This window comes from Phocoena sinus, chromosome 9 (assembly GCF_008692025.1).
Source record: "Phocoena sinus isolate mPhoSin1 chromosome 9, mPhoSin1.pri, whole genome shotgun sequence".
In the NCBI taxonomy this organism is placed as follows: domain Eukaryota; kingdom Metazoa; phylum Chordata; class Mammalia; order Artiodactyla; family Phocoenidae; genus Phocoena; species Phocoena sinus.
This window is the reverse complement of record NC_045771.1, coordinates 11,937,347-11,964,421: the sequence shown is the minus strand read 5'-3', so window position 1 is coordinate 11,964,421 and position 27,075 is coordinate 11,937,347. Positions and strand designations below refer to the sequence as shown.

General features: G+C 50.7%; 2 protein-coding genes across 10 annotated transcripts; one reads left to right on the top strand and one right to left on the bottom strand.

Moving 5' to 3' along the window:
- The first annotated feature begins 3,530 nt into the window (after positions 1-3,530).
- Positions 3,531-4,599, top strand: LLCFC1 (LLLL and CFNLAS motif containing 1). Its single transcript, XM_032643795.1, has 2 exons — positions 3,531-3,877; positions 4,421-4,599. The coding sequence occupies exons 1-2, from the start codon at positions 3,736-3,738 to the stop codon at positions 4,597-4,599; spliced, it is 321 nt and encodes a 106-aa protein (XP_032499686.1). The 5' UTR covers positions 3,531-3,735.
- Positions 4,600-5,131: 532 nt separating this feature from the next.
- On the bottom strand, positions 5,132-26,046 carry KEL (Kell metallo-endopeptidase (Kell blood group)). 9 transcript variants are annotated; one of them, XM_032644051.1, is made up of 20 exons: positions 25,912-26,046; positions 25,421-25,529; positions 25,054-25,198; positions 24,584-24,760; positions 22,644-22,768; positions 22,198-22,344; positions 19,257-19,316; positions 18,978-19,163; positions 18,596-18,744; positions 16,854-16,983; positions 16,319-16,441; positions 9,549-9,659; positions 8,338-8,436; positions 8,017-8,094; positions 7,475-7,575; positions 7,203-7,313; positions 7,002-7,069; positions 6,602-6,771; positions 6,153-6,248; positions 5,132-5,435 (listed from the first exon to the last, which is right to left on the bottom strand). In XM_032644051.1, exons 2-20 carry the CDS (start codon positions 25,466-25,468, stop codon positions 5,274-5,276), a joined length of 2,286 nt encoding a protein of 761 aa, XP_032499942.1. In that variant the 5' UTR covers positions 25,469-25,529; positions 25,912-26,046; the 3' UTR covers positions 5,132-5,273. The 9 variants fall into 9 exon arrangements, 8 of the variants coding, with proteins under 8 accessions (XP_032499942.1, XP_032499945.1, XP_032499943.1 ...); XM_032644054.1 differs by having other exon boundaries at positions 25,421-25,500; positions 25,912-26,038; XM_032644052.1 differs by having other exon boundaries at positions 25,857-26,010.
- Between the last annotated feature and the right edge of the window lie 1,029 nt (positions 26,047-27,075).

The window sequence follows — 27,075 nt, the reverse complement described above, 5'->3', positions numbered from 1 at the left end:
CAGGTCCAGGTTTGAATGCTGGCTCTGAGTCCTTGCAAAGCAGTTAGGTGAGCCTCAATCTTCTAACCTTCTAGAAAATCGGGTAACACTTACACGCTCTCATGGAAGTGTCTGTAAAGCATAATCATAACAGCTCAAGGACAGTTGATTCTTCTTCCATAGATGAGCTCAAAAGCCCCCAGACCTGCTTGTCTGAGCTGCGGTCACCTCTGCCCTCTACCCTGCAGCCCTGCAGCCCTGCCTCAAAGGAGGTTTCCTGGCTCAGCCCCCTCCTGGCACAGCCCCGTGACCCCTCTTCCCTCCCAGCTCCTTCCTTCCAGTCAGAGGAGACCCCAGAGAGCCCTGCACCCCCGCAGAGGCGGAACAGCAGGAACTTGGAGGAAATCTTGGGACTCTCTCCGGGAGTAAGTCAACAGGGGGAGTATGCGTATAAAGACGAGACAGTGTTCAATTATTTTATGGTACGACAGTTTCCACTTTTCTTCCTGTTGTTCTCCAAGAGGTATGTCCACGTTATTGAACTGCAGTCATTCAGTAGATCTGCGAGGTACCTGGGAACAGGCTGAGGGTTCTCTGTTTCCTAAATGAGAAGACAGAGCAGGGAGATGTGCGTGTGATTACCCACGGCTGGTGGCGAAGCTGGAGCTGACTTGCAAGGTGGAACCTTAGATCCCAATCACCCATCAGACCTCGTGGCTTCTTGGGAGCCTTCTGCCTATAAAGATGAGAGGCTTGGGTGGAGACAGGCTGGGGACCCTCCACCTTGGAGGTCTTCAGGAACAGGGACCTCTCCTTTCTTTTGCTGTAAGAAAGAGAGCGCGTCTCTAGAGACTGAAGGATGGACAAAATTACCTTTGGAGAGGGACGGAAATTGAAAGGAAAATAAGCAAAGGAGGTGCCCGAGACGAGGAAGCACGCTTTCCCTCAGGAAGGGGGGAGATGCCGGCTGGGAAGGGGGAGGGGTCACCTTGTGGGACATTTTCTGCTTTGCTGGAGGTTGGAGCAGTGTGGGATTGCAATGACCTCTGAAGCCTTGGGACTTGCAGTCTAAGGAGATGGAGGGAGCGATAAGGGTGAGCTGGGGGTGTAGATGTGCTGATAAGAGGCTGGCAGAGGAAAGGAACACCTGCCCGGGAAACGCTCAAGCCCTAATGCTAGTCCTGGAGGGAGTGGAGGCGGGAGGGCCCGGTCAGAGCCGCACAGAGCAGGTGTGCAGGGCTGGCCACCAAGGGCATGGTCCTCGGGTCCCGGAGGAGGAAAGGGGGGGCCCCCTCCATGCGTGGGCCTCCACCTCTGGGTCTCCCCCTCCCACTTGCGCTCCTTTGCCTGCGCTGTCTTCTCCAACGAGAGGGGCAGGAACAAGCTGCCTGAAGGGGACCAAGCTGTCCCTCCTGTCCTACCTGGCAGGATTGAGATTCAGAAATGGCCTTCCTCATCTTTAAGGAGTTCTCTCCTCTTCCGTCCTCTGGCTTCCCTCCCCGTCCCCCCATACCCTTTGTCACGTCCTGCATCGCCACTCTCTTCTCCCTTCTCTTCTCTCATCCGTCCTCATTCTCCGGCAGCTTTCTGCAGGCAAGGAGTCCTACAAGCTCTCTCCCTCAGGTAGCAGCTCTCCTGCAAGATGATGCCTCGGGGTCTAGCACGAGTATGTAAGAGCTGGTCCAGGGCCCCGACTTCCCTGTCTTATCCCAGAGACCCTTGGTGCCAAGGGAGCCAGATCTCTTTTTCTGATGGGATGAGAAGGAGGAAAACATATAAACCCAGATTTCAATGTTTAGGTCATACCCTCCCACCCCACCTGCCCACAGCCATGTAGGGGAAGAATCTGAATACCATCCTTTAAAAGATGAAGAGGAATTGTCATTGGATGGTGGAATTATTTGCCTTTTTCGTTTTTCATAATTTTTTAACATACTTTTGTAATAAGAAAAAAATGTGAAGGGGTTCCTGGTTTCCTACAAGGATTTATCTCCTCAGCACAGGGCATCAGGCAGGCGGGTGGTGAGGGAATGGGGGCAGTGGTAGCGGTGCCACCCGGTTCTTTCCTCTCCAGCCGCCCCTGTAAGACACCCCCGATGCCCAACTACCCTCCCCGGGCAAACTCACAGAGCCAGAGATGGCTTCTCATTTAGCCTTGAACCAAGAGGCTCCTCCCCCAAATAGCCAGGAGGTTGTTAGTGATTTTTTTTCCATTCAAGCATCATTTCCTGAACCTGCAGGTCAATGAGTGCAAGGGACAGGTGAACAGGGTCACCTGCTTACTTGAATCTTGCCTCTCCCATCATCAAGTGACCTCCTGTACGGCTCCCCAGTCACCCTGTCACCTGGCTTGGATCACCAGGAAGTAAACAGGAGGCCGTGTCGGCTGTCTGGGACAGTCTCCCGATAAGCCCGTCTGACGGCATGGGCGGCATCCGTGGGAGGGAAGCTCCACGGGCCCTTCCATTTCTGCGATCCCCTCTTTCAGGAAGGGTACGTGTTTCTGCGCACATCCTCACCCCTGCACTTGGCGGTTCCTTCAGTTGCGGGGTACATGGACGCCAGGAGCGGTGTGAGCTGGTGGTGATAGTTCCAGCGTGTCTTAAGACCCCCCTCCCACCTGTCCTGGCACCCCCTCCTGTCGCTCATGGCCAGTATCTGTCTCTGGTTTTTCAGGGTGGGGCTTCATCCTGTCTCCCCATCTCTCTGCTCCAGGAAGCAGACGCTAATAAGCCACAGCCCATTACCAACAGGTCTGTGCTCACCAGGGTCATGGGCAGGGGCAGGCACTGGGACGTGAAGGCAGGTCTCTTGAGATCCGTTACTTGGGATCCTTGCCTCTGTCTGCCACGCTGATTTTTCTCTGAAGACTGTAACTCCTCCCACCCTTTAGAGATGGAGTTTAGACACTGGGTCTCTAACAACTTTTCCTCTGTGTCTGAGTACAGGAGGATGTGGAATGAGGGAAGATGGTGTTCAGTCTACCAGTACAAGAGGGCAATGGCTAGGATAGAGGGAAGTCCGGGAGAGGACGATGAGTGAGAGAAAGGTTTCCACTTGGGTCCAAGGCACTCTGCTCTCTGTCTCTCTCACACCCAGAGCAGGTACCCATCCCCTCCTCCACCTACACCCTCCCCCTCCTTCATTTCTGACGGAGCTGACTTTCATGCACAGCCCAGGACTTGAAGATCCCCATTTCGACATCCGGTCTGGGTCTCAGTTTATGCAAGTCGCTTTCCTTTGAGAAAGGCTGTACAGAGGAGTGGGAAGGTGTGATATTTAGAATCTAAAGAATCGGCCAAGAGCCCTGCTCTGCACCTTATTATCTGTGTGATCTTCAGTGGGCGAATCATTTCTTTTGTGAACCTCAGTTTCCTCATCTGTATAATGGATATGGCAATACCGTGACTTTGAGTCCTGGTTACTATGTGAATCTAATGATATAATGGACATGAAAGGACCCCACAAACTCTTAGGTCATTGCTGTGGCTCTGCACAGAATGGCCCACCGTGGTCATCCTGGAAGCCTCAGTTGCCCCCTGCTAGCCACTCTCCACGCTCTTGCCTGCCAACGGAACTCTCCAAGAGGACGGGATGAGGGTCAGGCCCATGACTGTGATGTCACAGAGCTCATGACATCAGAGGTCCTACGGAAGGGAAGGGGAGAAAACGGTGCTGGGAAGGGGTAAGCGCCGGGACAACAGACAGGGGAGGGAGGAGGGGGTCCTGCCGGGCACTGGGGACTAGGGAAGGCCCATGACTTCCCTGGGCTCCCAGCTCTGCAGGGCAACATTCCTGGCATCCGTCCTGCTGCTGCTGTGGGTCAAGGGGGTGAAGCCTCAGAAAGGGAGCCCAGACCTGGACGAGAGGAGTCAGAAAGAGAAAACACCCTCTTCAGGTAGGTGAAGAAGGGGGACGATGCCTGAAGCCGGGGACCAGATCTCTTTGGAGTCAGATCACTGTTCAGGCCAGAGGGAAAGCTGAGATAGGTCTGGGTTACGCGCGGTCACCCCAGGCCCTACTACTGCAGTGTGAGTGTCCTGTAAAGGGCCTAGAGCCGCGGTTCCTCGCCAGGGCCATACTCAGGGTGTGCCGGGGCCAGCTGATGTGCATGGGACCCTGTGAATACGGGAAGAGGGTCTTGGAAGTTCACCCTTCTCTACGTTGGTCCCTCACTCCCCAAATGAGGTAACACCTTGGAGGAGGCAGTTTGAATTGGCAGTGGGGAGTGTGTGCCCTTGAGCAGGGGCTATGGCTGCACACAGACCAGAAGAGACCCCCCAGATGGAGCATCGCCTCTGTGGTGGTCAAGAACAAGGGTGTGGGCAGTTGGGCTCCCAGGTTCCCCAATGCCTTCCTCTTTCCAAGGTGGGCCAGGGGCGGGGGGCGGGGGGGGGATCAGAAACAGTCCTTTCATGCTGTCCTCCGTCCCCTGTTTCAGACCAAGATGGAGAACAGTTTGCAGAGCACTTTGTGGCCTCCTCGGTGGGCGAGCTGTGGCAGGCAGTGGACATGACCCAGCAAGAGGACGAGCAGACGTCAGAGGCGGTGGCAAGCCGTGGCTGCCTGCTCGACCTCACCTTCTGCTTTAACTTGGCCGGCACCGTGGTTTTCCTGTGAGGGACCTGGAGGCGGAGGCGGTGGCCTGATTCCTGGACGAGGACCTGGACATCTGCCTCCGCTTCACGGTAGCTTACTGACCGCCTCCCCGTGGGGCTTCAGAGCGCTTCTCCCGAGGGTGACGTACATGCGGCTTCCTGGCTCTTGCCCACGACCCTCCCCCTCGGGACGCAGCATCAGAGAGACCCCGTGCTGGCCTCTCAGCGGCCCATGGCCCCTGCCCACCTTCCTCCCCACCCTCTGAGGGCCATCTCCAAGAGCGGAGACACCGGACCCCTGCCCTTCTCTCTCCCCCAGCCTCTCCTGGCTTTGCTCAGGACAACAGATGAGGGGTAGGGAGGCAGCAACAATGAAAGTAATAACAATCAAATCCTGGAAACAAGTGGGGGCAGCTTAATTTTGTCTCTAACCGGTTTCCGCCGACCTTTAGCTCATTCACTGGTTCTTTCCTTGTCTCACGTCCTTGGAACTCTGCTTGGCGGTTTCTCCTCTGATTTTTTCTGACTTCTAGGCATCGGACATAGCAGGAAAGTGTTCTTAAGTGGCAGGCAGAAGCCAAGGGCCGGCTTTTATTTTTGGAACAGAAGGGGAGAGGAGGTATTGTCCTGATTCCAGGGATGGGGCAGGGAGATGCTGATACACCTGTACTGAGGTCTCTTTGGGAGCCAGCTGGGTTACCAGAGTTGGCAGCGGCTGGAGGGGTTCATGAGGGTGCCATGGGGACAGTGGAAGTGTCTGGCGAAGGCTGGGCTGTTGCTCAGGGGCCCGTGGATTCGAAGGGTAGGAGGGCTGTGAGTGTCCTGAGGATCCTGGGTGCTGGGGTCCCTACACATCACCTGGGGAGAAAGAGAGGTCCATACAGGGTAAGGAGAAAAGCAGGGTATCAGGGTCAGCAGGACACGGCAGACCTGGTGACCAGGTGGTAACGAGGGACAGCAAAGATAAAAGCAGGGATAGCAATGCTCCGAGGGCCACGTGGAGAAAGGAAGATATTTGCCATTTGCGGGTCATTTAATCTGGCAGTGGGTATCTGGGGAGGGCTGGTCTGTGCAATCATACCATTTGTAAGTGCCCCAGAGGTGGGTCTGCTGTAAGAACACTGTGTGGGTCTTTAAGTGCCCTGAGGAATTGGGGGCACGATCTGCCGAGGGAGAAGATGGCACTTAGCGGGGCTCCTGTCAGGTGGGGACCCCACTGCGTGGCGAGGTCTCCGAGGAGGAATGTGGTCTACAGATAGTCTGTTAAGGCTCTTTTTGAAGGGATCTGTGTTTCCAGAAGAAATGAGAGAAGATAAAAGTCGGGCTCATCTCAAGGAGGGATTTGGGAATAGAGTTGTTTTCCTTTTTTTGAAGGCACTGCTGAATTTGGTAGAAGAATTTATAGCAGGATGAAGGGATGGTCCCAAGGGGACATGTGTGAAAGGATGACATCGGGGATTTGTGCAACAGAGGGTTGGTGGCATTGGGGGGAGATGCTTAACAATATCTGAGTGTTAACAATACGGTATTTATCTGACATGGACTAAGCCCTGGTGGGAGGTGTCGGCTGCCTACCTGGGCATAGCTTCGGAAGAAGAGTTGCCAGGGGCTGAGGTTCAGGCTGGGCAGGGTGGTCTCCCCACGGTACCATAATAGCCTCTTGTTGTATGCCTGGATATGGGAGTGGGATGGAGAGTCGCCCTTAGGCTCTAGACCCGTGGCCATCTGGAAATCTGATGCCCTACACGCAATATCCAAAACCAGTTCATGGTCCTTCTTTCCAAGTTCTGCACTGACACGCTGCTCTGAGCCAGGAGAAAAGGTACTTGCCGTGAGATCTATGGATCTAGAAAAGAGGGCTCTATGGAGTCGGAGGGGGTCCTCAAGTTGCCACCTGTTCAGTGGGGATGTGAAGGGCAGAAAGTTTTGCTATGTTTGCCTGAGGGATGGTGGAAGGAAAAACTGGGGACAGGCTGTCTATTCTGCTGGTAAAAATAGATCGCAGCCCTTGGGATGTGAGTTACCTGCAGTGCAATGGCCAGTCCCCCCGTGTCTGCAGCATCCTCCAGGAATGTGCGGGAGCCATTGAAGAAGGTCCCGTTGGGTAATGGAAAGGCAGCATAGTGGCGCTCCAGGCACACTAGCGCCCCCTGTAGGGCATGGGTGTCACAGGCTGGGCAGCCCCCAGGGAATACTGTTGAAAACGGGGCAAGGGAATGAAACGGTGAGGCGTGATGCAGGGGTGAAGACATGGGGGTACCACAAACTGGGCTGGCTCCCAGGAGCACTGCAAAGGCTTCAGAACTGCACCCCCCCCCACCCCGGAACCCTCGCACAGCCTCCCTTCTCCCCCTCTAGGATGCCTTTGGGGCCTTCACCTGGGTTCCCGATGGCCCCATCTCCCAACGGCCCGCTGTTACTCACGGAGCTGGTAGAAGATGTGCAGCAGCTCATGGGCCATAACGCTGCCGGCAGCGCCAAAGTTCACAGCTCTAGGGAGCAAGGGCTTGTCTTACCCTCAGAATCCTTCCAAGTTTTTGGCCCCAATTCTCCAACCATCAGTCGCATCCATCATTCATCATAACATTGGTCCACTGCTCTTGGGAAACTTAGAATGGCCCATACCTGGGGTAGCCAGGGTGGAAAAACGGGGGTTGGAGGAGTCCGGCTGGGAAGACCACCACATGGTCAGGTATTGAATAGTAGGCATTTACGCCCCAGGGGAGCACCTGCCACCTGTGGAAAGAGTACATATGAATACCAGCTCTATCATTTACATGCCGTCCTTCCCAAATACTGTCACTGTTCCTGTTTCCCTGAGCCTCTGGCTTTCTTTCCTGCTGATTTTGGACGACTATCTTTGGGATGCGGTGTCTGTGTCTCCCTCGCCCTCATACCTGTGGTTGGGGAAAGGCTGCAGGAAACTCCGGATGACTCTAGCTCGGCGGGATCGGACACAGCTCAGGAAGGACTGCAGGAAGCTGGGTCCAAGTTGTATCTGGGAGGAGGCAGGAGGCAACTCGAATACACGGAGACAAATGTAGATGCACACTGATATACCCTGATGCGGACATCTGAACCCAGACAGATAAGCCCTGATGGGCGGACATCCCCGGAATGGTGGAAAACCAGCGCCATGACACCAGTGCCTGCGTGGTACAAACAGGCTTCACACGTACCAGCACACAAATACTCAGGCAAGTCACACGAATGCATGGATGCGAGTGCTCACACGCGCTCAACGTGACCTGCAAAGATTCTACTCTTCTGCTGGCAAGATCCATAGTGTGGCTATCCAGCCATCAGGCCCCAGCAGCACCAGGGCAGGGAAGGGGTTTCTTAGGATCAACTAGGGAAAATGACTGTCTGCCACTCTGGTGGATCAGGGTGGGTGAAGAAGTTGAGGGTTAAAGAGTAACTGGCAAGGGCAGGAACCCACATCGTTGTATTCTTGTCTGGCTGGGTCTGGCTTCAAGGCCCATTCCGGGGCCCCCATCTTCACCTGCAGCTGGGTGACCTGGGAAGAGACACAAAGGTGGAAGGAACCTAGCTGCCCCAAGTGTTATCAGAAGGAATCTCTCCTGCTCACTGCCCCGTCCCTTCCTCTGGTAGTGCCCCCAGGATGTGCGTGCGGCATATTGGTGTTTATACTTGTGCCCTTGGCCTTGAGCACGCTCCTCCAGGCCCTCTGATCTCTTGATCCAACACTCAGTTCACACCTACTACACGTTCCCACACCGTCTCCTTCTCCTGGCCTTACCTTGTCCTGGACCTTTGCTCGGGTCTCTTCATCCATCCAAGGAAGCATTTGGAAGCGAGCGATGAGGGCATCCTTGATTGCAGTGAATAATTCCATGGCCTGTGGGCAGGACGGGGCAGGGAGAAAGAAACAGGATCAAGTTCAGCCTCAGTGCTGGGCCCTGCCCACTGGGCCTCTAGGAAGGGGCCTCGACCCTGAGGGGCTGCCAGAAGGAGGAAGGTCTCAGACAGAGAAAGTGGAAAGTGCTACCTACTAGGTGACCAAAAACTCAGGGTACGGAGAGCTGTGGGGATGTGAAGGAGGTACCAGGCACAGAAGGGGAAGGTGGGAACTGGTCACGCCTGACACCTGACGGGGTAGACAGCTCCTTTCCGTGACACTGTCCTTTCTCTCGGCCAGGCAATCGTCTCAGAAAGTGGCGGGAGGAGGTGGACCACCATCCCCTTCTCTGCTCTCGAGGGCCCTCGTCCTCACAGCCTGTTTCTTACAGCCTGCATTTCCTCTCTCCATCTTCCAGGGTTCCTCAGCTTCGCAACAAGCTGAAGCCTGCCCAGCTTCACACCCTGACTGTGCACTGACTGCTTCCTCAGCCATCTACCACCGTGTGTATTTCCTTTCTTGATGGAGGAAAATGGATGACGACACTGGGAGCCTGAGTTCAAATCCTAACTCTGCTATTTGGTAGCTGTGTGATCTTGGGCAAGTTTCTTAACCCCTCTGTGCTTCAGTTCTCTCTGCTTTAAAATTATAATAATAGTAGGAATTAAAGTAGTTGGTGCAAAGTGCTTATAAGAGTATCAGGCACATGGTGGGCACTGAAAAGTGTTCAGTAGTTATTTATTGGCACTTCTGAAGATGATAGCATTCCATTCTGATGTCATTTCACGTGTTGTTAAAAAAAAAAATCATAGGTAAACAAGGGGTAGGCTTAGAGGTCATGCAGTTCAATTTTCTCATTTTATGGTTGAAGAAACACATGAGCAGGAAAGCTGGGCGACTTGTCCAGGTCAGTGTGTGTCGTGCGGACTTCGTGTCTCAGAGCTAAACCATGCAGACCCTAGGGATGGAGCGTGTCCCTCTCTGGGTTCTCTAACTGGCTGGTTCTCTGACCACAGAGACCATCGAGAAGAGCAAAGTCGCTAGAACTAGGAGAGGATGGGTTGGCGGGGAAGGGGCGGAAGGACGTGGGCTGGGGAAGGGCCCTCACGTACAGCACTTCGGGTGCTGGGGCCGAAGGCCTCACGGACAAACAAGGCTGCCAGCGTAGGCTTGAAGAAGGCTGCTGTCTTCTCCACACACGTCATCCAGCGAGGGTGGGCAGGCTACAGAAACAAAGCTGGAATGAATGGCTCCCGCCAAGGCGTCTTCCTCATCCACTTTCCCAGGCCAGTCTCACCTAGACCTTCACCCCCAGAGCACGCTCTCTTTGCTGGACTTTCTGGGTTTGTCTCCCTTTACTCTATAACCCCTTTTGGTGACACACATGGGGTCATGCTGCTTAGCAAAGAGGGGCTCACATCTCCTCCGGGATTAGTCTCATGAGCCTGGGTTGGGCAAACTCTCCTTGTTTATTGCCTATTGAATTTGAAAGCCAGGCCACTGGGAGGCATCCTTCTGGATGACTGAAAGGCTCCTGGGAAGGACAGAACTAGAGCCAACCCTCTCACTTTAGCAGGTCTGCCTGCCACCCTGTCCCCGCCCACCACGCCTGCCACCCTGTCCCCACCCACCACGCACAGAGCCCCGCGGAGACTCCCATCCTCCCAAGCTTCTTTACTTAAAAAAGAAATTGAAGAAGGAAGAGACTCCCTGCCTCCTGCCTTCCTACCCCACTCTCCAAATGGTTATTGAGGATCATATGGTAAGACCTTGTCTTATAAAGAAGGAAGTTATCAGAGTAAAATTGGGTTTTAGATACCATATTGTTTGGTGGGAGAAGAAGAAAAAAGAAAAGACTAAATATACGAATTCAGAGCACTAAGACACTTTCTGCCAAATCAGGGAAAAGGATATAGGATGAGAGGATGGACGTCTTCAACTTCAAAGGCAGAGAAACGGTTAGACAGAAAATCAAAAGAGGGGACTTCCCTGGTGGCGCAGTGGTTAAGAATCCGCCTGCCAATGCAGGGGACACAGGTTCGAGCCCTGGTCCGGGAAGATCCCACATGCCACGGAGCAACTAAGCCTGTGCACCACAACTACTGAGCCTGTGCTCTAGAGCCCGTGAGCCACAACTACCGAGTCCGCGTGCCGCAACTAGTGAAACCCACGCACCTAGAGCCCATGCTCCGCAACAAGAGAAGCCACGGCGATGAGAAGCCCTCGCACCACAATGAAGAGTAGCCCCCGCTCGCAGCAACTAGAGAAAGCCCGCGTGCAGCAATGAAGACCCCACGTGGCCAAAAATAAATACATAAACTTATTAAAAAATAAAAAAAATAAAAACTCAAAGAGGGCCTTGGCAACTGGGGTGTTTTTTAACACATGTTTGACCAGAGACATATTACTGCCACAGGCGTTAGTTTCTGCAAAAATCCCCCGGTCAAATAATGTGCTAACAGCAGGATGGAAAAACTAAGAAACATAAAAGAAAGACGTTGGGGTGGATGGCTTTGAAGAGACGACCAAGCGTAGGCCCAGAGATGACGCAGGGCAGGTGAGAAACAAATTCAGGAAGCTGGCCTAAGGGAAAGCTGAGCTGCGACTTAGGAAAAACCGGCTAACATGCTAATTTGGGCTGAGTGGGCTGAAGTCATAAGACTTCATTCCTGTAACTTATTTATTTCCCCAGACGTCCTGGCAGGTCAGGCAGTTAGGCTGCCACCACGCATTCCGGTCCTAAGGCTGGAGAGAGTTTATGGGGCTTCCGACAAATGAGGAAAGAGAAAGGAAGGCCAGCACTTCTGTCATCGAAGACACTCCCGGGCCTGCCTATTAGAATGTTTATCATTTTGGAGGTTGCTCCAGACCCGGGTGCCCACATCTGTGCGTTCTTGTCTGTCCCCTCACCATGAGACCTATTAAGGACCTTCTCCTGTTGAGGAGAAGGGACTCAGACACTTTCCATACTGTATTACTTGGAGCTCTGAAACTCACAAATGTGAAATGCAAATAGAAAGGCAACCTCGGTCTGATAGCAATGCCTGGGTCAAGGGCAGGTGCTGCAGGCCCCCGATGACAAGCTCGGCTCTGAGGCTGCCTTTCATCAGACTGCTGCCGGGGGTGGAGGGCTGCACCCGGGACAGGAGCAAACACATCAGCCTTGAGCTTGGTAGTGTGGACCTGCCTGCCCTTTCTACACCTCCTGGTTCTTGAGTTGTTTCCTGATCCCTTTGGCTGGTGCCTGCCCTTCTCTCCAAAAGCCTTTGCCTGTTCCATGCTGTTGCCCATAGCTCAGGCCACGGCAGGCCCTGACCTGGTTCCTGGAGAGTGTGGACACCACCGCGGACCACCCACTGCGCACCCTGTGCCACTCTGGGATTCTTTTGGTCACACTTGTGCTGAGTCATATGTTCTACGTGCGGGAAAATAACTTCCAGAATCTATAAATGAACGTAAGTCTCAGGAGTGGAGGTTGGCAGGTTGTATATTCACTGCTGGGGGTTATGAGTATCTGAGCTGTCTCTCAAGATGTGGAGTGATAGAGTATACCACATTGATTGAAAATAGAGAAAAAGAAAAAAAATCATTGCTAAAATATAAAGGATAGAAGAAATACTTCAAACCCAGGATAATGAGGCTCAAAAGATTAATTTTAAGGAACAGAAAAATGTTGCGGGAGTGGGAGTGTGGGAGGGATGGAGTGGGAGTGTGGGATTAGCAGATGCAAACTATTATATACAGGATGGATAAACAACAAGGTCCTACCGTAGAGCGCAGGAAACTATATTCAAAACCCTGTGACAGGGGCTTCCCTGGTGGCGCAGTGGTTGAGGATCTGCCTGCCAATGCAGGGGACACGGGTTCGAGCCCTGGTCTGGGAAGATCCCACATGCCGCGGAGCAACTGGGCCCGTGAGCCACAACTACTGAGCCTGCGCTTCTGGAGCCTGTGCTCCACAACAAGAGAGGCCGCGATAGTGAGAGGCCCGTGCACCGCAATGAAGAGTGGTCCCCGCTCGCCGCAACTAGAGAAAGCCCTCGCACAGAAACGAAGACCCAACACAGCCAAAAATAAATAAATTAATTAATTAATTAAAAAAACCCCAAAAACCCTGTGATAAACCATAATGGAAAAGGATATGAAAAAGAATGGATATATATGTATAACTGAATCGCTTTGCTACACAGCAGAAGTTAACACAACACTCTAAATCAACTATACTTGAAGGAAAAAATCTTTTAAAAAAGAAAGAAAAAAAGTTGCAGATACAAGCTTAGAACCATGAGTAATGACAGACATGATAAAAATCAGGAAAAATTCCAAGAGTCTGGAGAGAAGCAAATTTTTGCACAATTTTCAGTAAGGGGAAGGTAGATTTTAGAGATTACAGGTGAGTCAGGAATCCTTAATGTTAATTTCTAAACAAAATTCTAGAATGAATCATTAAACCGACTATTTTTGAACACTTGGAAAATAATGTGTAACTCCTGAGGGCCAGCATAGCACCACTGAGGACGAATAATATCAAAACCCTTTTGAAATGTCATCACTTTTAAAGGATCATTAAATTAGGACAAACGGTAGATCTGGAGTCACAAACTCAAACAGGGGCCATGAGGTAACCTAAGTGAGAGCAGCAGTCCAACGTCAGAACCCCAGGACAAGGGGTACGGCAAACCGGAGAGAGGGACGCAGCCCTGCTGGCTGCATCACTCAGTTCGTCATTTGTCGCCCCTGGAGACGGCTAGCTCCGTGTTGCCAGAGCTTCACACTGACAACAACAAAAAAGGCTGGAACTCTGAGTCTTGCTGTGCCATCACCTAACAGTTTATAAAAAGCTTCAAAGGCCAACAACACACACCTATGGGCCAGATTCAGCCTCAAGGACCACCGCAGTGCTCCCTCTGTACAGAGAATTCAGTATTTACGAACTGTGGATTATTAACTTAAACCCTCATACTTCAGTTGCGCCAGCTATAAAAATGAGCCTAATGCCTGTTCTGCCTTCCTGTTCCGCTTTCCTCACAAAGCTACTTGGGAGAGCAGGGGAAACACTACGTGGAACGTGCTCTGTAAATTCTAAAGTTCTGCCCCACTCTGTTGGCATGATTTTGATTTCAAGATAGCAGTTGGTAAAACCAAAACTTACATCTTTGTGAAATCGATGGAGAAATCCACGTTAAATGACAGTGTGACTTGAGTGGATTCTGACTGACTGGTCCATAAGGGAACATCAGTGATTACTGACTCCAAGTTAGTACGAGCTTCCCCGACCACCCCCCCCGCTGGACATCGAAGCACATCCTCACCTAGTATGCCTCTCTCCCTTTCCTGTTTTATTTTTTCATAACACTTAATACCATCCAATATGTTTTTTTCAGCTTACTGTCATTCTGCCTCCATTAGAATATAAGTGTTTGAGGGCAAGGATTTTTGTCTATTTTGTTCATGAAGATTCCCAAGGGCCTAGAGAAGTGTCTGGCATATAATAGGGGCTCAATTAACATTTGGTGCATAAATGAACTGACGACTCTACGCTAGGTCTTCAATAATCTGACCCAATACTCTTCCCTCTGCAGAATTTTACCAGTAATCTAGATGAAGATGCTATAAATAAAACCATGAATGACCTGAGGCAGAAATAACAGATCATTGAAACAAAGGCTAAAATTACCTGAATAAATTGGGATGTTGCGCTGAATGTAAACAGTTCACGTTTAACGGGCAAAAATGTGAGGTTCTGCTTTTAATTCCCCAAACTCAGCTTCTCAAGTTTAATAAGAGGAAGACCTGGCTTAACAGCCAGGTTCATTGACGATATATTCAAAAGTCATAAATAAAATACGGTCAGATAATGAGACCTAACAGGCCTTCTGAATGAGGGCATTATCCATTAGAATTCGTTCAGAAGAATATGGTTAGACATCTGTAATTAACAACCACTGGATAGAAATACAAATTTTGATCAAATCAAGGCCAAAACCTTGGTGGTATCTTTGACTCCACTTTAACTCTCACACCACACATCCGTCAGGAAACACTGCTGCTTACCTTCAGGATATGATCTTTTAAAACATAAAACAGATAAATCCCTCTATAGGCCCCTGTTACATGCAGAGAAAAACCCAGGTCCTTACAGTGACCTACCAGGCCCAGGATGATCCCCTCCTCCCCTCTCTGATTTCCTCCCTACTCTTACCCTATTTGCTTTCTCTGTTCCAGGTGTGCTGGCTCCCAGGCTGATTCTCAAACCCCCCAGGCCAGGCTCCAGCAGCAGTAGGACAGCCTTGCCTGCAAGCCCCATCACCTCTGCTCAGCCAAAGCCACCAGGAGGATCCCTCACACTGCACCAAGCCTTAGCCAGCCTGCCCCGTGCCTTGTTGCAATGAAACGACATCCCTGTCTCCGCCGGAAAACCCGTTCTTCTCCCTAGACACTGCTTCCGTCCTACCTCCCGTTCAGATATCCCACTGATCATTTAAACCCACCCTCATCTCTCCCTCTTAGGAATTCCAAGAGTATCTAAACCAGAGTTTTCTCAGAACCCAGTGACGCCCATTCATTTACTTAGCGTATGACTGCTTTTGTGTTACAAGGACAGAGTTGAGTGGTTGCAACACAGATCACATAGACCACAAAGCCAAAAATATTTACTATCTTGACCTTTATAGAAAGAATTTGCCAAAGCATTTTTTGTTACCACCCACTATTTCTCAATCCTGCACAGTTTGCGGTTAAAAATATGGCCTCCCGGGTCACACAGACCTGTTTGGGAGTGTGTTCCTTCACTTAGGAGCTGTGTGGTCTTGGGAACATTACATGTCCTTTCTGAGGACCTCAGAGGGGTTCTGGGAGTAGTAAATAAAATAAGCAATGCCTGACACAGAGTAACTACTCCATGTATTTCAGCTTTTATTATTAATATGTGTCATACCTGGTACTGTTCCAGACAGGTGAAAGGGCTTCACCAAGTCACAGAACTATTTGTTGGTAGGGTTTGATTCAGCTTTTAAGCCCAAGGACAATTATATATCCTATTAGATACATAACGCTGTTTAGAATATGTATATAAAGGATATATATGTGTATTAAGGGTGGTGACTTTAGCAATTCATAAGCCTTCTAAGTTTTTTAAGTGTGAATTTCAATGTTGGCATTCTTACACCTTTCAAGAAGCGCCACCAGGCCACGGTTCTGGGATTTCCCGGAGGCCGTCTGGTGCCAGGGATTTTGTAGCAACCCTAACTAAGAGGGGTTGGGGCTCTGTCTCATCTGAGTCAAGGGAAAGGCTGAGCCACAGGTTCTTGGGGACTAGCCTACCTGAGTGAAAATTCCAGAAAGGTTTTTGGGTTTTCTTTCTTTCTTTTTTTTTTTTAAACAACGATTAAGCACACAGACTCTGGAGCCAGACTTCCAGAGTTCGAATCCCAGCTCTCACAACTTACTAGGTATATTACCCCGAGCAAGCCCCTTAACCTTCGGGTCTCAATTTACCCATCAATAAAACAGGGACAGAACGGTCTGCCCATCTCATGGAATTGTTGTGAGGATCAAATCAGCTCATGTATCTAAAGGGCTTAGAAAAATATCTAGCACATTTGAAAGTCTCAATAGGCAATAACTACATTCCAGTCCCTGCGTCTACAATTCCCTTCTCTGAATTCCACAGATATTTCAGGTTGCCAAAGCCATGAGTTTCTCCAAGGCAGAGAAATGGTCCACAAATTACTAAGAAAAGAAACCCAGTGATTTTCAAGACTACCCTGAGGCCTTGCCTGAGGATGGAGGGCACCTTATGTTCTAGACGCCTCCTCCTGGGATTGGATGTGTCGACCTAGGATTTCAAAGTTCTCAGTAACTGAGTATGGACAGAGTAGACCTTGGTTAGTAGAGCACGTTTGGTACAGCTCCCTCCTCTGATATGTTGGGATCTGCACCACGAAGCCCACGGTGCGGCCGACAGAACCCTCGGGATGTCAGAGATGAGCTCCTCGTGAAGCACCTTTGGACATGGAACACTGGAGTCACCGAGACAAAGGGAAGGTCCCTGCCTCTTACTCCAGTGAACCCTAGGCTGTATGTCCGGCCCCTCAAATCACAGCGCTCAGGATAACCAGGCAAATAGTCTAGGGGTCATGACAAAAGAAAAGCAGGCCTTGATCACTTTAGAGCTTTATATCTAGACTTTAACAATCAGCAAAAGGCCCTGGAGGTAGCCGGACGTGTGCCTAAGGGTCTGGTCCCTGGTGCCTCAGCTCTCAGTGTAAGCCTTGAGTGCCTCCACGAGAGCCCAGACCCTGGGGCATCTATCTTCATGCCCCTCCCTGAGGGGGCTATGCCCACGTTTATCCCCCCAAATGACAGATGCTCCTTTAGCCCCCCATCCGGGAGAATTCCTCCCCTCCCCTCCTCACCGTGGGTGGTCGTCCTGTCAGCTCCCCCAGTTTCTGGCTCAGCAATCTACGTGCCTCTTGGAATTTACTGTCCAGGGCTGGAGAAAGGGTCCCCACCAGACCCAAGATCATGTGACTCTGCAGAAAGTCCCTGTGGAGAGAAAAGAGACCCACAATATACCCCCGGGCTCTGGGGAAAACACCAGAAAAGCTTCCGCTTGGATAGGTCACCTTGATACTCTCGGGGAAGCCCTTTTCTGTATTAATAGAGAATAACTGCTTCACATGTGAACACGTCAAGAAGGGCTTTTCAAAAAAAAAAAGAAGGGCTTTTCTATCTTTTTTTTTACCCTAGTTTAAAAATACTTTATTGCTAAAAAAATTCCAAAACGATTAAAGTATCATCAAAGTTCACTGATCACAGATCACTTTAACAATTAAAATAATACCGAAAAAGGGTGAAATGTTGCGAGAATCACCCAGATATGATCCAGAGACATGAAGTGAGCAAATGCTATTGGAAAAATGGTGCCCACAGACTCGCCTGACACGGGGTTGCCCCAAACCTTTCACTTGTAAAAAACCACAATCTCTACAAAGTAAAATACAGCGGACGCAAAATTAAATGTTATCAACTAGAGTCACCATGTTGTACATTAGATCCTGAGACTTTGTTCACCTTACAACAGAAGGTTGGTAACCTTTCCCCAACGTCCCCCTATTTCCCCACCCTTCAGCCCCTGGCAACCACCGTTCAAAACTTTTGTCTGTTTTAAGAAGAGCTTTTCTTGATGTGGGTTGGGCTGGGGTGGAGAATGATAGAAGAAAGAACCAGATGAAGAGGCGGACCTCTCAAGTCACAGCGGGGGTGGGGGTGGGGGAAGGATCTGGGCTAGATGAAGGCTGGACTTAGATTCAACCAAACAGATTGAGCTACTTCCACAACCAAGAAAGCTCAGCTCATCTTAAGATGCATCTTCTAAGAGCAACAAAGCTGGGATCCAGGACCTTTCTCTGCCCGGCTGGAAACTCTCTCACCGGGTTTGATTTGTATCCTTACATAGGATACAAATCGCACCTGCGTGAATGGTTGTTTGCTTCTCCCTGAAAGAATTTCTAGACGTTGCTGCCTCTGAGTTACCATGAAGATGGGCTTTGAGCCCAAGGCCCTGGAAGGAAGCCACTGCCTTCAAGTGGTGGCCACACAGTATCAGGGACAGCAGTGAGCCCAACACAGAGCCTCACCCTCCCTCCTCCCACCTTCCTCGACGCCCTGATCTTTCCCACAAGGGCCCCAGAATCCTCTCACTACAGATGAGAAACAGCCTCTCCCCCAGGTTCTTCCCAGCCTTCACCTCCTCCATCTACTCATCCCACGTACCTTCTCCTCCCACCCACACCCCTCAGCTGCTGACAAGACATAAATGCCCAGCTGTCCCCAGCAACTGGCCTTCGAGCATCTCCCACAGCTCAGAGTTTCTTCACAGGCTGGGTGCTACTCCCAGCAAACCCCATGTCTTGTCAGATACCTGGATCCCTCATTTCGTGTGTGTTTCCCTACCCCATGCCCCCCGAGCCCCTCTTCCTGTTTCCACCATGTCCTCCTGGGCCGTCCATCCCACCCCCTCTCTGCCCCCACATGGCCCCAGATCCCTCCCATCTTTCTGCGAGGCCCTTACTAGCCTGCGTTCTCCAGTCTTCTTTGTCCCTGAGACCTCCGGTCCTCGGACCCTCTTTCCATCACCCTCCCACGTGGGGCAAACCTGTGCTTCGACAGCTGCTTTTCAACCAGTTGCGACATGTTTTTCAAATACTCCAGGTCATGGACTGCGACGGGATGAGAGGGGCTCAGGGACATTGGTGCGAATGTCGCTTGCAAGCAGGACAACCAATCGATGGCAGGGGCCATTTCCTTAAAGGAGGGATACGGAGGCTTGGGGGGACAGGAAAGGAGGAGAGGGGGCATCCCCTCCCTCAGGTAGGAAAGGGAGTGTGGGTGGGTGGGGGTTGAGGGAAAGGATGGAGCCAGGAAAGTTAGGGATGGAATGGAATTAAGGAAATAAGGAGGAAGAAGACAAGAAGGTCAAGAAAGTTTGGGAGCGAGACCCTCAGGCCCATCTTCATCCAGTCCCTGGTTCAAGGTACCTGCAGTTGGTCAATCGTGACCATCTGGAAGAGCTTTCCCTGTGCCTGCTGCTCCGGGGGCCTCAGAAACTGGTACAGCTGTGAGTTAATGGAGATGGAAAAGGAGGCGTGTTCTCCCACCTTGTTTGGGTCTCCTCCCAGCAAGGTTCCCAGGCGATTCAGGTAAGTCAGGTATTCCCGCAGGATCTGGGGGAGACGCAACCTCAGTCACAGCCACCGTCGGCCCCTGCCTTTCTCTAGCACAAGAGGTCAGGACCTTGGTCCCCAGTGCCATCTTACCTGGGCATAGTTCATCTCCTGCTTTTGCTTGAGGGGAACGTCAAACTCTGGCTGGTCTATCTGGACACAAGAGAGACTGAGAGAAGTGGGGAATGTGGAGGAAGGAGAGGACAGGTGTGGGGAGATGGGCATTTACCAGGAAGATGGCCCCAGGAGATGGACTAAAGGGGGCACAGAGGAGGAGCCAGAGAGCAAGGAAAGCCAGGGACTGGGGGCGAGGGACATGGGGGAAGAGTACAGATGTGCAAATGTGCAAAGAAGGTACTTCAACCAGTTTGGGGGTGCTCAGCAAGAGAGAAGCATAATAACCCATGTCCCGTAGGGAATCACTGTCTGTGCCAGGGCCAGGTCTAGGGTAAAGGGAGTGAGATACCCGTCTCAAGTGCAAAAGTTGAGAGGTACTGAAAACTCAGTAATCAAGATCGATAATATCTTAATTGAAATTTAAAAAATCTAAATTAACGCTAAAAATCCCCACAGAATAAAATAGCAAAACTTTGCTCATCATGTATTTTCCCCAAAAATCCACAATGTATTTTTGATCATTTTTTTTGAATTGTAGATGTTTCCCCAAAAGTCCACAATAGAGTTTTGATCCATTGTTTTTTCCAAAAAAAAAAAAAATCCACGATGAATAAAAATTTGATATTTTGTTCATCATGGATTTTTCCGTTGATTTTGACATTAAAAAATATTTATTGAAATACTATTTATCTTGATTAGTGAGTTTGGGTGCCCTCTTAAATTCTGCGCCCCAGGCAAGTAGCCCACTACCCTCACGTGCTTCACCCTACTTCTGACATCGGTGTGTCCTTGTTTCTATCCCGAAGATCTTTGCTCCCACGTTTTTTGTTTTACTTCTCCGACTTCAATATCCTACTCCCCCCTGGAGCTATATACTTTTCTGCTATCTTGAATAAAGCTTTCACTTGACTCCTTTGTCACATTTTCTGTCCAAACTTTAAAGAACTAAAAGTCATCTATGCCTTTGCTTCAACTTCCTTACCTTCCTCCTAACTCCATAAAATCGGAGTCCATCTCCATGACCATTTTGATGCTATGTCTAGAAGGTTTCCAATGGTGTCTTTTCATTCCTTATTTTCTAAGCTCAGAAGTCTCTGGAATCAAAGATAACCCCTCCCTCCTGAACTGGTCTCTCCCCTGTCCTTTGTGGCTCAGCTGAGCTGGTCTGACCCCCACCTCCTGACCGTTCTTACTCTTCTCCAGCACCTCATTGGGGTGCTCCCTCTGTAGTTCACTCTCTCTACCTGTATTTCCCCTTAGAGACCATTCAGTCTCAAGGTGATGGGAACCACCCTCCTCCCATTCACACCAAACCAACACTGTGGGGTCATTGTCTAGTTTCTCCATTTCTCTTATTGATATTCAGTCAGTCACCAGTCAAATCACCATGGACCATCCATCACCACTAGGATGAGGATGTAGGTAGCTGCCTACATCCTCATGCCTGGCCTCACTTTCCATTTCTGCCACAATCATCTTAGTTCAGAATCAACGTGGCTCATCTAGCTGCCTCGGCACCTCTAGGCTGACCTCGAAAACCGCTGACTGTACTTGGGCTCTACGTACAACCGTCATATTTGAAAGGCCTTTGTAGCTCATTTTTTTCTATTATGTCAAAAGTTATCACCTCAGTCCAGTGTCATAGGCTGGGAATAATCAGTCTCAACTTCATGTCTTCAGCGTTACTCTTACCTTCCACTGCACCCCACCCCTACCCGCAAATCCTCTGTTCGACAGACCAGCCTCCTTGCTGACCCCACAGAGGTGTCACGCCATTCCAGGCTCTTCCCTTAGCTCAGGACTTCCCCGCAGCCCTTATAAGGCCCTTTAGCTTCACCGTCAGCTGTACGAATCACCCAGGCTTCAGGACTCAGCCCACACTCTCCCTCCTTTGAGCTTCTCCTTAACCATTTCAGGTCTTAACCAATTTCCAAAGGCCACACCAGTTAAACTCCTCAGCACACCCTTTAGAACTGAATTTGAGAATGCCTCATGTGTATTATCAGGTCTTGTATATTCATCCTCATATAATTTCGTGGCATTTTTCAGAGTAGGGGCCAAACATATAGGGTCACATGGCCCACCACAATACCGATGCGTCCAAGGCTTTAATTTTTTTTTTACCCGCTCAGCAAACACCTGGTGTGGGCCTCTAGATGCCTGGCCCTGTGCTAGGTCCCGAGGACCTGAGCTGAATAAACCGTGGGCCTGTTCTCAAGAGGCTCAGTCTTCAACACAGCACTAAATGCTGAGACGACAGGAAATGGGAGAACAGAGGGGTTCACCTACATCTCAGCCAGGGTTTCAGTGAAGATTTCCTGGAAGGGATAGTAATCAAGGCCAAAACTTGAAAACTATGTATGGGTTTTCCAGGCTGAGTGTGCGAACTGAGGAGTAGCGTTGCAGGCAAAGGAAGCCACGTATGCAAAGAACCGAATATCCTTGGAGCTGTAAGCGAGCGAGCATGGCTTGGGGTATTAAGGAGGAGATAAGGCTGGAGGAGTTTGTAAGGGTCATACTTGCAAGGCTTTGCTAAGGATTAAGAACCAGATCCTGACGACCTAGTGAGCCATTTAAGGCATTTAAACAGAGACGACAGCATAATTAGCTCTTGGTTTAGGAAGGTCCCTCTGGGGAAAATGAAAGCTAAATCATAGGAGGGCAATACTGGAGACAGGGGAACTAGTTGAGAGACCCTGGGGGTGATTCCGAGAAGCTACAAGGAAGACCAAGACGACTTCTGTCTTCCCAGAACTGCCCTGCTGCTCCTTTCCCTAATGTCACATAAAGTCCCTGGTTCTCACATCAATAATTTCCCTAAAGATAAGTCTCTTCCCTGGATCGCACATTTTTCCTCTCCGAGGAAATGTGAGTCAGGCCCAGGTTTTACTACATTTTTTGCCAGTGCCTCCCTCACCTGGATGACCGGCGTGTACGGAGGGGTGGGAAGAGGTCGCAGATAGGCTCTGAAGAATGGGAAGTGACCATATTGACTCATCAGAAGGCTCAGAGTTCGGTTAAAGTCTAAGGGAGTCCAATCACCGGAGACTGGCCAGCCTCCAAGCTGGGAAGGAGAGAGAGAGGGCTCAGCACAGGGACAGTCTCCGAGACCAACCCCCCCACCACCATTGCTACTTCCTGACCTCTACTCTGAGTCCCTTAACCCCTTTAGGGCTCCACTTCTATCCCTCTTTCCCTACCCTCACCCAAGGTCCTAATACATCCACAGGCCATTAACATTTCCATCTCCCTCCCAAATCCCTAGGAAAGAGACCCATCCTCTAGGGGGAAAAAGCGGCAGCCTTGAGCATATGTTGGTCTTGCGTGTTATGCATCCAGAAAGGTTGATGCCCCGGGTCTCACCTCCTCAATAACTTGTCTGAGGGGACCAGCCCCTGCACCCTCAATGGCACCTGTGTCCATGCACGAGCTGTAGAACTGGAAGGCTTTCTCCTCCCCAGAGTCCAGGCGCCAGGAACCTGGGGCTTCTAGAAACCAAGTGTGGGAGAATTAAAGGAGTGGGGCACCAGCCGGGAAGGTGGGAGACAGAAAGGTGATAGGAAAGGGAAAACTTCCAGGGATAAGGAGGGAAGGGGAGAAAGAGAGGGATGAGGAAAACTGGGAAGATGGGATGAGCTGGATCAACCTGATGGAAGAAAAAGAGCTGGGAACGGGAGCACGGACAAGACAACAAGGAGGATAAAGGAGAGGTGAGGGAATTCCCTGGCGGGCCAGTGGTTAGGATTCCACACTCTCCCTGCCAAGGGCCCGGGTTCCATCCCTGGTCGGGGAACTAAGATCCCACATCCCACAAGCTGAGCAGCGTGGCCAAAAAAAAGGAAGAAAGGTGAGAAGGGAAATAAAGACGAAAAGACAGGGGAGGAAAAAAAGAAATGGGATAAGTAGAGTATGGAAAAAGGAGAAAGTAGAAATGAGAGGCAGGAGGGAGATGAATGAAGGAATTAGAAATATTGGGGAAATCAGAGGACTTCTGAGGGATCAGAGAGAGGAAAGTGCATGAGGAAATGTTCAGCAAAGAGAAAACATAGGGGCAGGCTCCCCTAGTCTGGACTCTCCCCTCTCTTTGATCCCAGGAAACAAACAAACAAACACAGGACAATAACCCAAACACAAACCCACTTGAATCCTCCACCTTCTAATATCTAACACCTCTCCCTCAGTCCCCCTGGCATCCTTTCATTCTATTATGGGCAGCAGAATTTGTCCGAAGTGTATTTTTTCTTTTCACCTCCATACCTTAAGTGAAAGCGTACCCCTCTACCATGCAGGGAATACCCACCTCCACTTTCTCCCCGTCAAAAGAAGGAGGGCAAAGGGATACATTTATTTCTTCCAGATTCCAATTGATACCGTCAACAGGTTCTCTGGGTTCCCATATGCAGGAAATGCATTCCTTTTGTTACATGCTTACTCCCAAATCCTCGCCACCATCCACCAACTTCCTGGGACCAACTTCCTACTTCCTATGTGGCCTTGGTTCCTCCCTCACAGTTTTCCTCTCAGTTCTTTTCAACACAGCCACCATCTACAGGAATCTTCTTACCTCCAGCCTTTTTAACTTGGTCCTCCTCTCCCTCCAGCATCTCTTTTGTGTCCATCTATATTCATTCCCTTACACACAACCCAATAAAGACCCCTCCGTCACTTCTCACCCACTACACCACTTCTTTCCTCCCACCATCATCTCCAATCAGTCGTCTCCATCATCCCAGTTCAGCTTCTTCCAGTTCAACTTGCACACCATGGTCCAAAGTTTCAGGGAGAACAGGAGATAATGGTGAAAAGAGGGGGGTCTGGGAAGTGATGGGAGGGAGAGGATAACACTGACAAGGGTGCATTAGGAGACAAGAAGGGTCTGAGGGCTGGACAATGAGAGTGATGGAGAGAAAGATTAAAGTGCAACAGGTGTTGAGGAGATGCCAGTGCGGGAAGACACCTGGCATAGGGTAGAAATTGAAAATTTAAGGGAGATAACACAGAAGATGGAACTTGGTGAAAGGGAGAACTTGGAGAGAATGGAGCAATCGTGGATAAATGGGAAAGGAGAGAGGATAGGGATTAGGTAAAGAAAAGATGAAGGGAGGGACAAGAAGAGATGGAAGAGAGGTGGTACCTGCGGTGAAATGTACGGTGATGGAGAAGCAAACCTAGCAGTTCCCTGAGAGCCAATGGAGGATGGTGCAAGCCAGGTGTTCCACAGGCACACAGGCTTGGAACAGTTGTGATCATTCTAGGCTCAGTGGCACCCATGGCAAGAGAATCTTCCACCCTGATTTCCTTACCCAGTATTCTCTGAAGTCGGCGCTTGTTCTCCTTTGCAAGAGCCTGAAAAGAACTAGTGGTCCTGTTGGTGTTTCCACAGGCAAAGCTAAAGAAATCAGTGCAGGGGGCCACACTGGTGTTTCCAGAGGCCAGGTAAAGACTCAGGAGGTCCCGACACACAGGCATCTCACAGTGGGCTGTGGGGAAAAGCTCAGAGCTGGGAAAGAGAAAGTGATGAGGGCTCCCCCAAGGGGCTAAGCAAAGGAATGTCTGGGGAGGGAAAGGGACAGAGACCCTGGTGAGGAGGAAACGGTCTGACTGGCGGCCAGGAGCGTGATTCAAGGGGGAAGAGGTCGGGAACCCGGGGCCCCAGAAGGTCGGGATGAGTGTCAGTTAATGGACACAGAGCCTCAAGCTGATGGATGGATGGATGGGGTCCAAGAATGAGGGAGGGCTGAGTGGGTCGTGGGAGACCTAGGATCTCACTTACCAGGACCACAGCCCTTGAAAACGTAGCCCCAAAGCAGCAGAGAACCACCAAGGATTAGACTGAAAAGCAGGACTGTCATTAGCGCTCGCCTGGCCATCGCCCACTGTCTGCTGTGTACAGCGGGCAGCCCCTCTTCTGGAGATCTCTGCGCAGAGAGCCAGGAGGTGAAAACCACAAGATGGAGAGAGGATATTGGGAGAGGGGTGGGGAAAGGGAGGGGAGAGGAGAAAGAAGGGACAGTTAGTGCTAGGGCCCCTTTGTATGGAGATAACACCCCTCATTATCCCAAACCCAGCCCTCTTTGGACCCCTGGGAGCTGGCAGGGTTGTCATAAATCTGCCCCGCACAGGTCACAGAGGTCACTTACCTCCCGTCTCCTGCGGGTCCCCACTCCGCTCGCTGGCTCAGACACCATGGCTCTCCCCCACTCGTCTCCACCCTCCTGAACTGAATGAGGAGGAGGGAGGACAGAGAAGCTGGTTCAGGAAGGGGGGACATTAAAGAGAGTTATATCAGGCCATTTGGACACCTCCCCCTGCCCACCTACTCCCCCGTACACACACGCGTGTGCGCGCGCGCGCACGCACACACACACACACACACACACACACACTTGTGTATCTGCATGCCAGGGCAGTGCTCCCAGAAGTGCTTCAGAAGGAACCTCTCCCCTAAAGGTATCCCTAACCTCCCTCCCTCCCTCGCCCGTCACCTCCCTCTCCTTCACCAGTCCTGTCCTCCAAGCCTCACATCCCTCCTCTCCAGGGGCAGGCAGGGCACTCACACACACCATCCAGCCGCACCTCCCACCCTAGGCATCTGACTCCAAAAGGGAATGGCTTTCTCCAGGGGACTTGCCGTCTGTCTGGCCTTTTCTCTGGCTCCCAGAATCCTTCCTGGTCCTGCTCTAGGTGCTGAGTCTGAGGACGGGGATTCAGGAAACGGCCTCCCTCCTACTCCACCCCAGTTCCTTCTCCCTGGAGAAAGGGCGCTTCTGCCACCTGGCGCCCCTGTGCCCACTCACAAGCTATTGGCCTCTGGGTGGAGACTGTTTATCAGTCAGGAGACACCCCAGCCTCTCCTCCTCCTTTATCTCAGCCTCTCAGAGGAGACGGAGGGAGGGAGACTTCACTCCCCAGGCAGTCTTACCCTGGGTGGCTCCTCTGGCCCTGCTCTGTGACTCTGCTCACAGAGCTTCTTTATTTCTGAAATATTCTTTCTTCTCTCCTTTCTTCTATGATTGAAACCTCTTGAGTCCTTCAATTCTCAGGTCAAATGCCACCTTCCCTGGGAGGTCTCCCTGCTCCACGCCCATTCCCCCTGCTCCCAAGCATGCCTGATGTCTTCCCTGGTGTGTCAGAGCCCTGCTGGTTGCAGGCAGAGCAGTCCATGAAAAAGCCCAACAAACCAGGAGATCTGCTAATGACTAGCCCTGTGACAATGAACAAGCCATTTAAACTCTCAGGCAGGTAAGTTTTGTGGTTTGGAAAATGAGGATGGAATTTGCCTTTGAATATCTCACAGGGTCTCATACCTTCTACAAAGAATAAAGTGTGGACAAAGAACAGTTGCCTGTCATCTTAGTAAACAAAGGGTGTTACAGCCATAAAGCCATTAGCTACTGTAGCCGTCCCAATGGTGCATGCTGAGAGGACTCAGGATGGGGAAAACCAGGATCCTGGTCCTAGATAGTAAAGTGCATATGAAAGGAATAATTTCTATAAGTCCAGATTCTTGCATCTTCCGTACATAGAAAGGCACTAAAGTCATTAACTTGAGATGTCTGTTTTTTCTTTAATTAGCAGTAAAACTCCTATATATCCTGGCTCCTCCCTTACCTCTTTGGAACAGTCCCTGAGAGCTGAGAGGCTGTAACCCGGGCTTAAGTCCTCACTAAGTCCATTAAGTAAAACATAATTCTCAACTTGCAGGTTGTGCTTTTTTTTTTTTTCAGTCAACAGAGGCACGACTGACCCTCTAGTTCTATTACTCAGGTGGCTTGTATCTTCATCTCCCTGTTGA

Bases quoted from the DNA above. Each gene is read 5' to 3' on its own strand.
- LLCFC1 (XM_032643795.1), top strand. From the start codon at position 3,736: ATGACTTCCCTGGGCTCCCAGCTCTGCAGGGCAACATTCCTGGCATCC. The intron at 3,878-4,420 runs GTAGGTGAAGAA...CCCCTGTTTCAG, and splicing joins AGAGAAAACACCCTCTTCAG to ACCAAGATGGAGAACAGTTT.
- KEL (XM_032644051.1), bottom strand. From the start codon at position 25,468: ATGGTGTCTGAGCCAGCGAGCGGAGTGGGGACCCGCAGGAGACGGGAG. The intron at 22,345-22,643 runs GTGAGACCCGGG...TCTCCTTCCCAG, and splicing joins TCAGACAAGTTATTGAGGAG to CTTGGAGGCTGGCCAGTCTC. The intron at 7,314-7,474 runs GTATGAGGGCGA...CTCTTTCCACAG, and splicing joins CAGCCTTTCCCCAACCACAG to GTGGCAGGTGCTCCCCTGGG.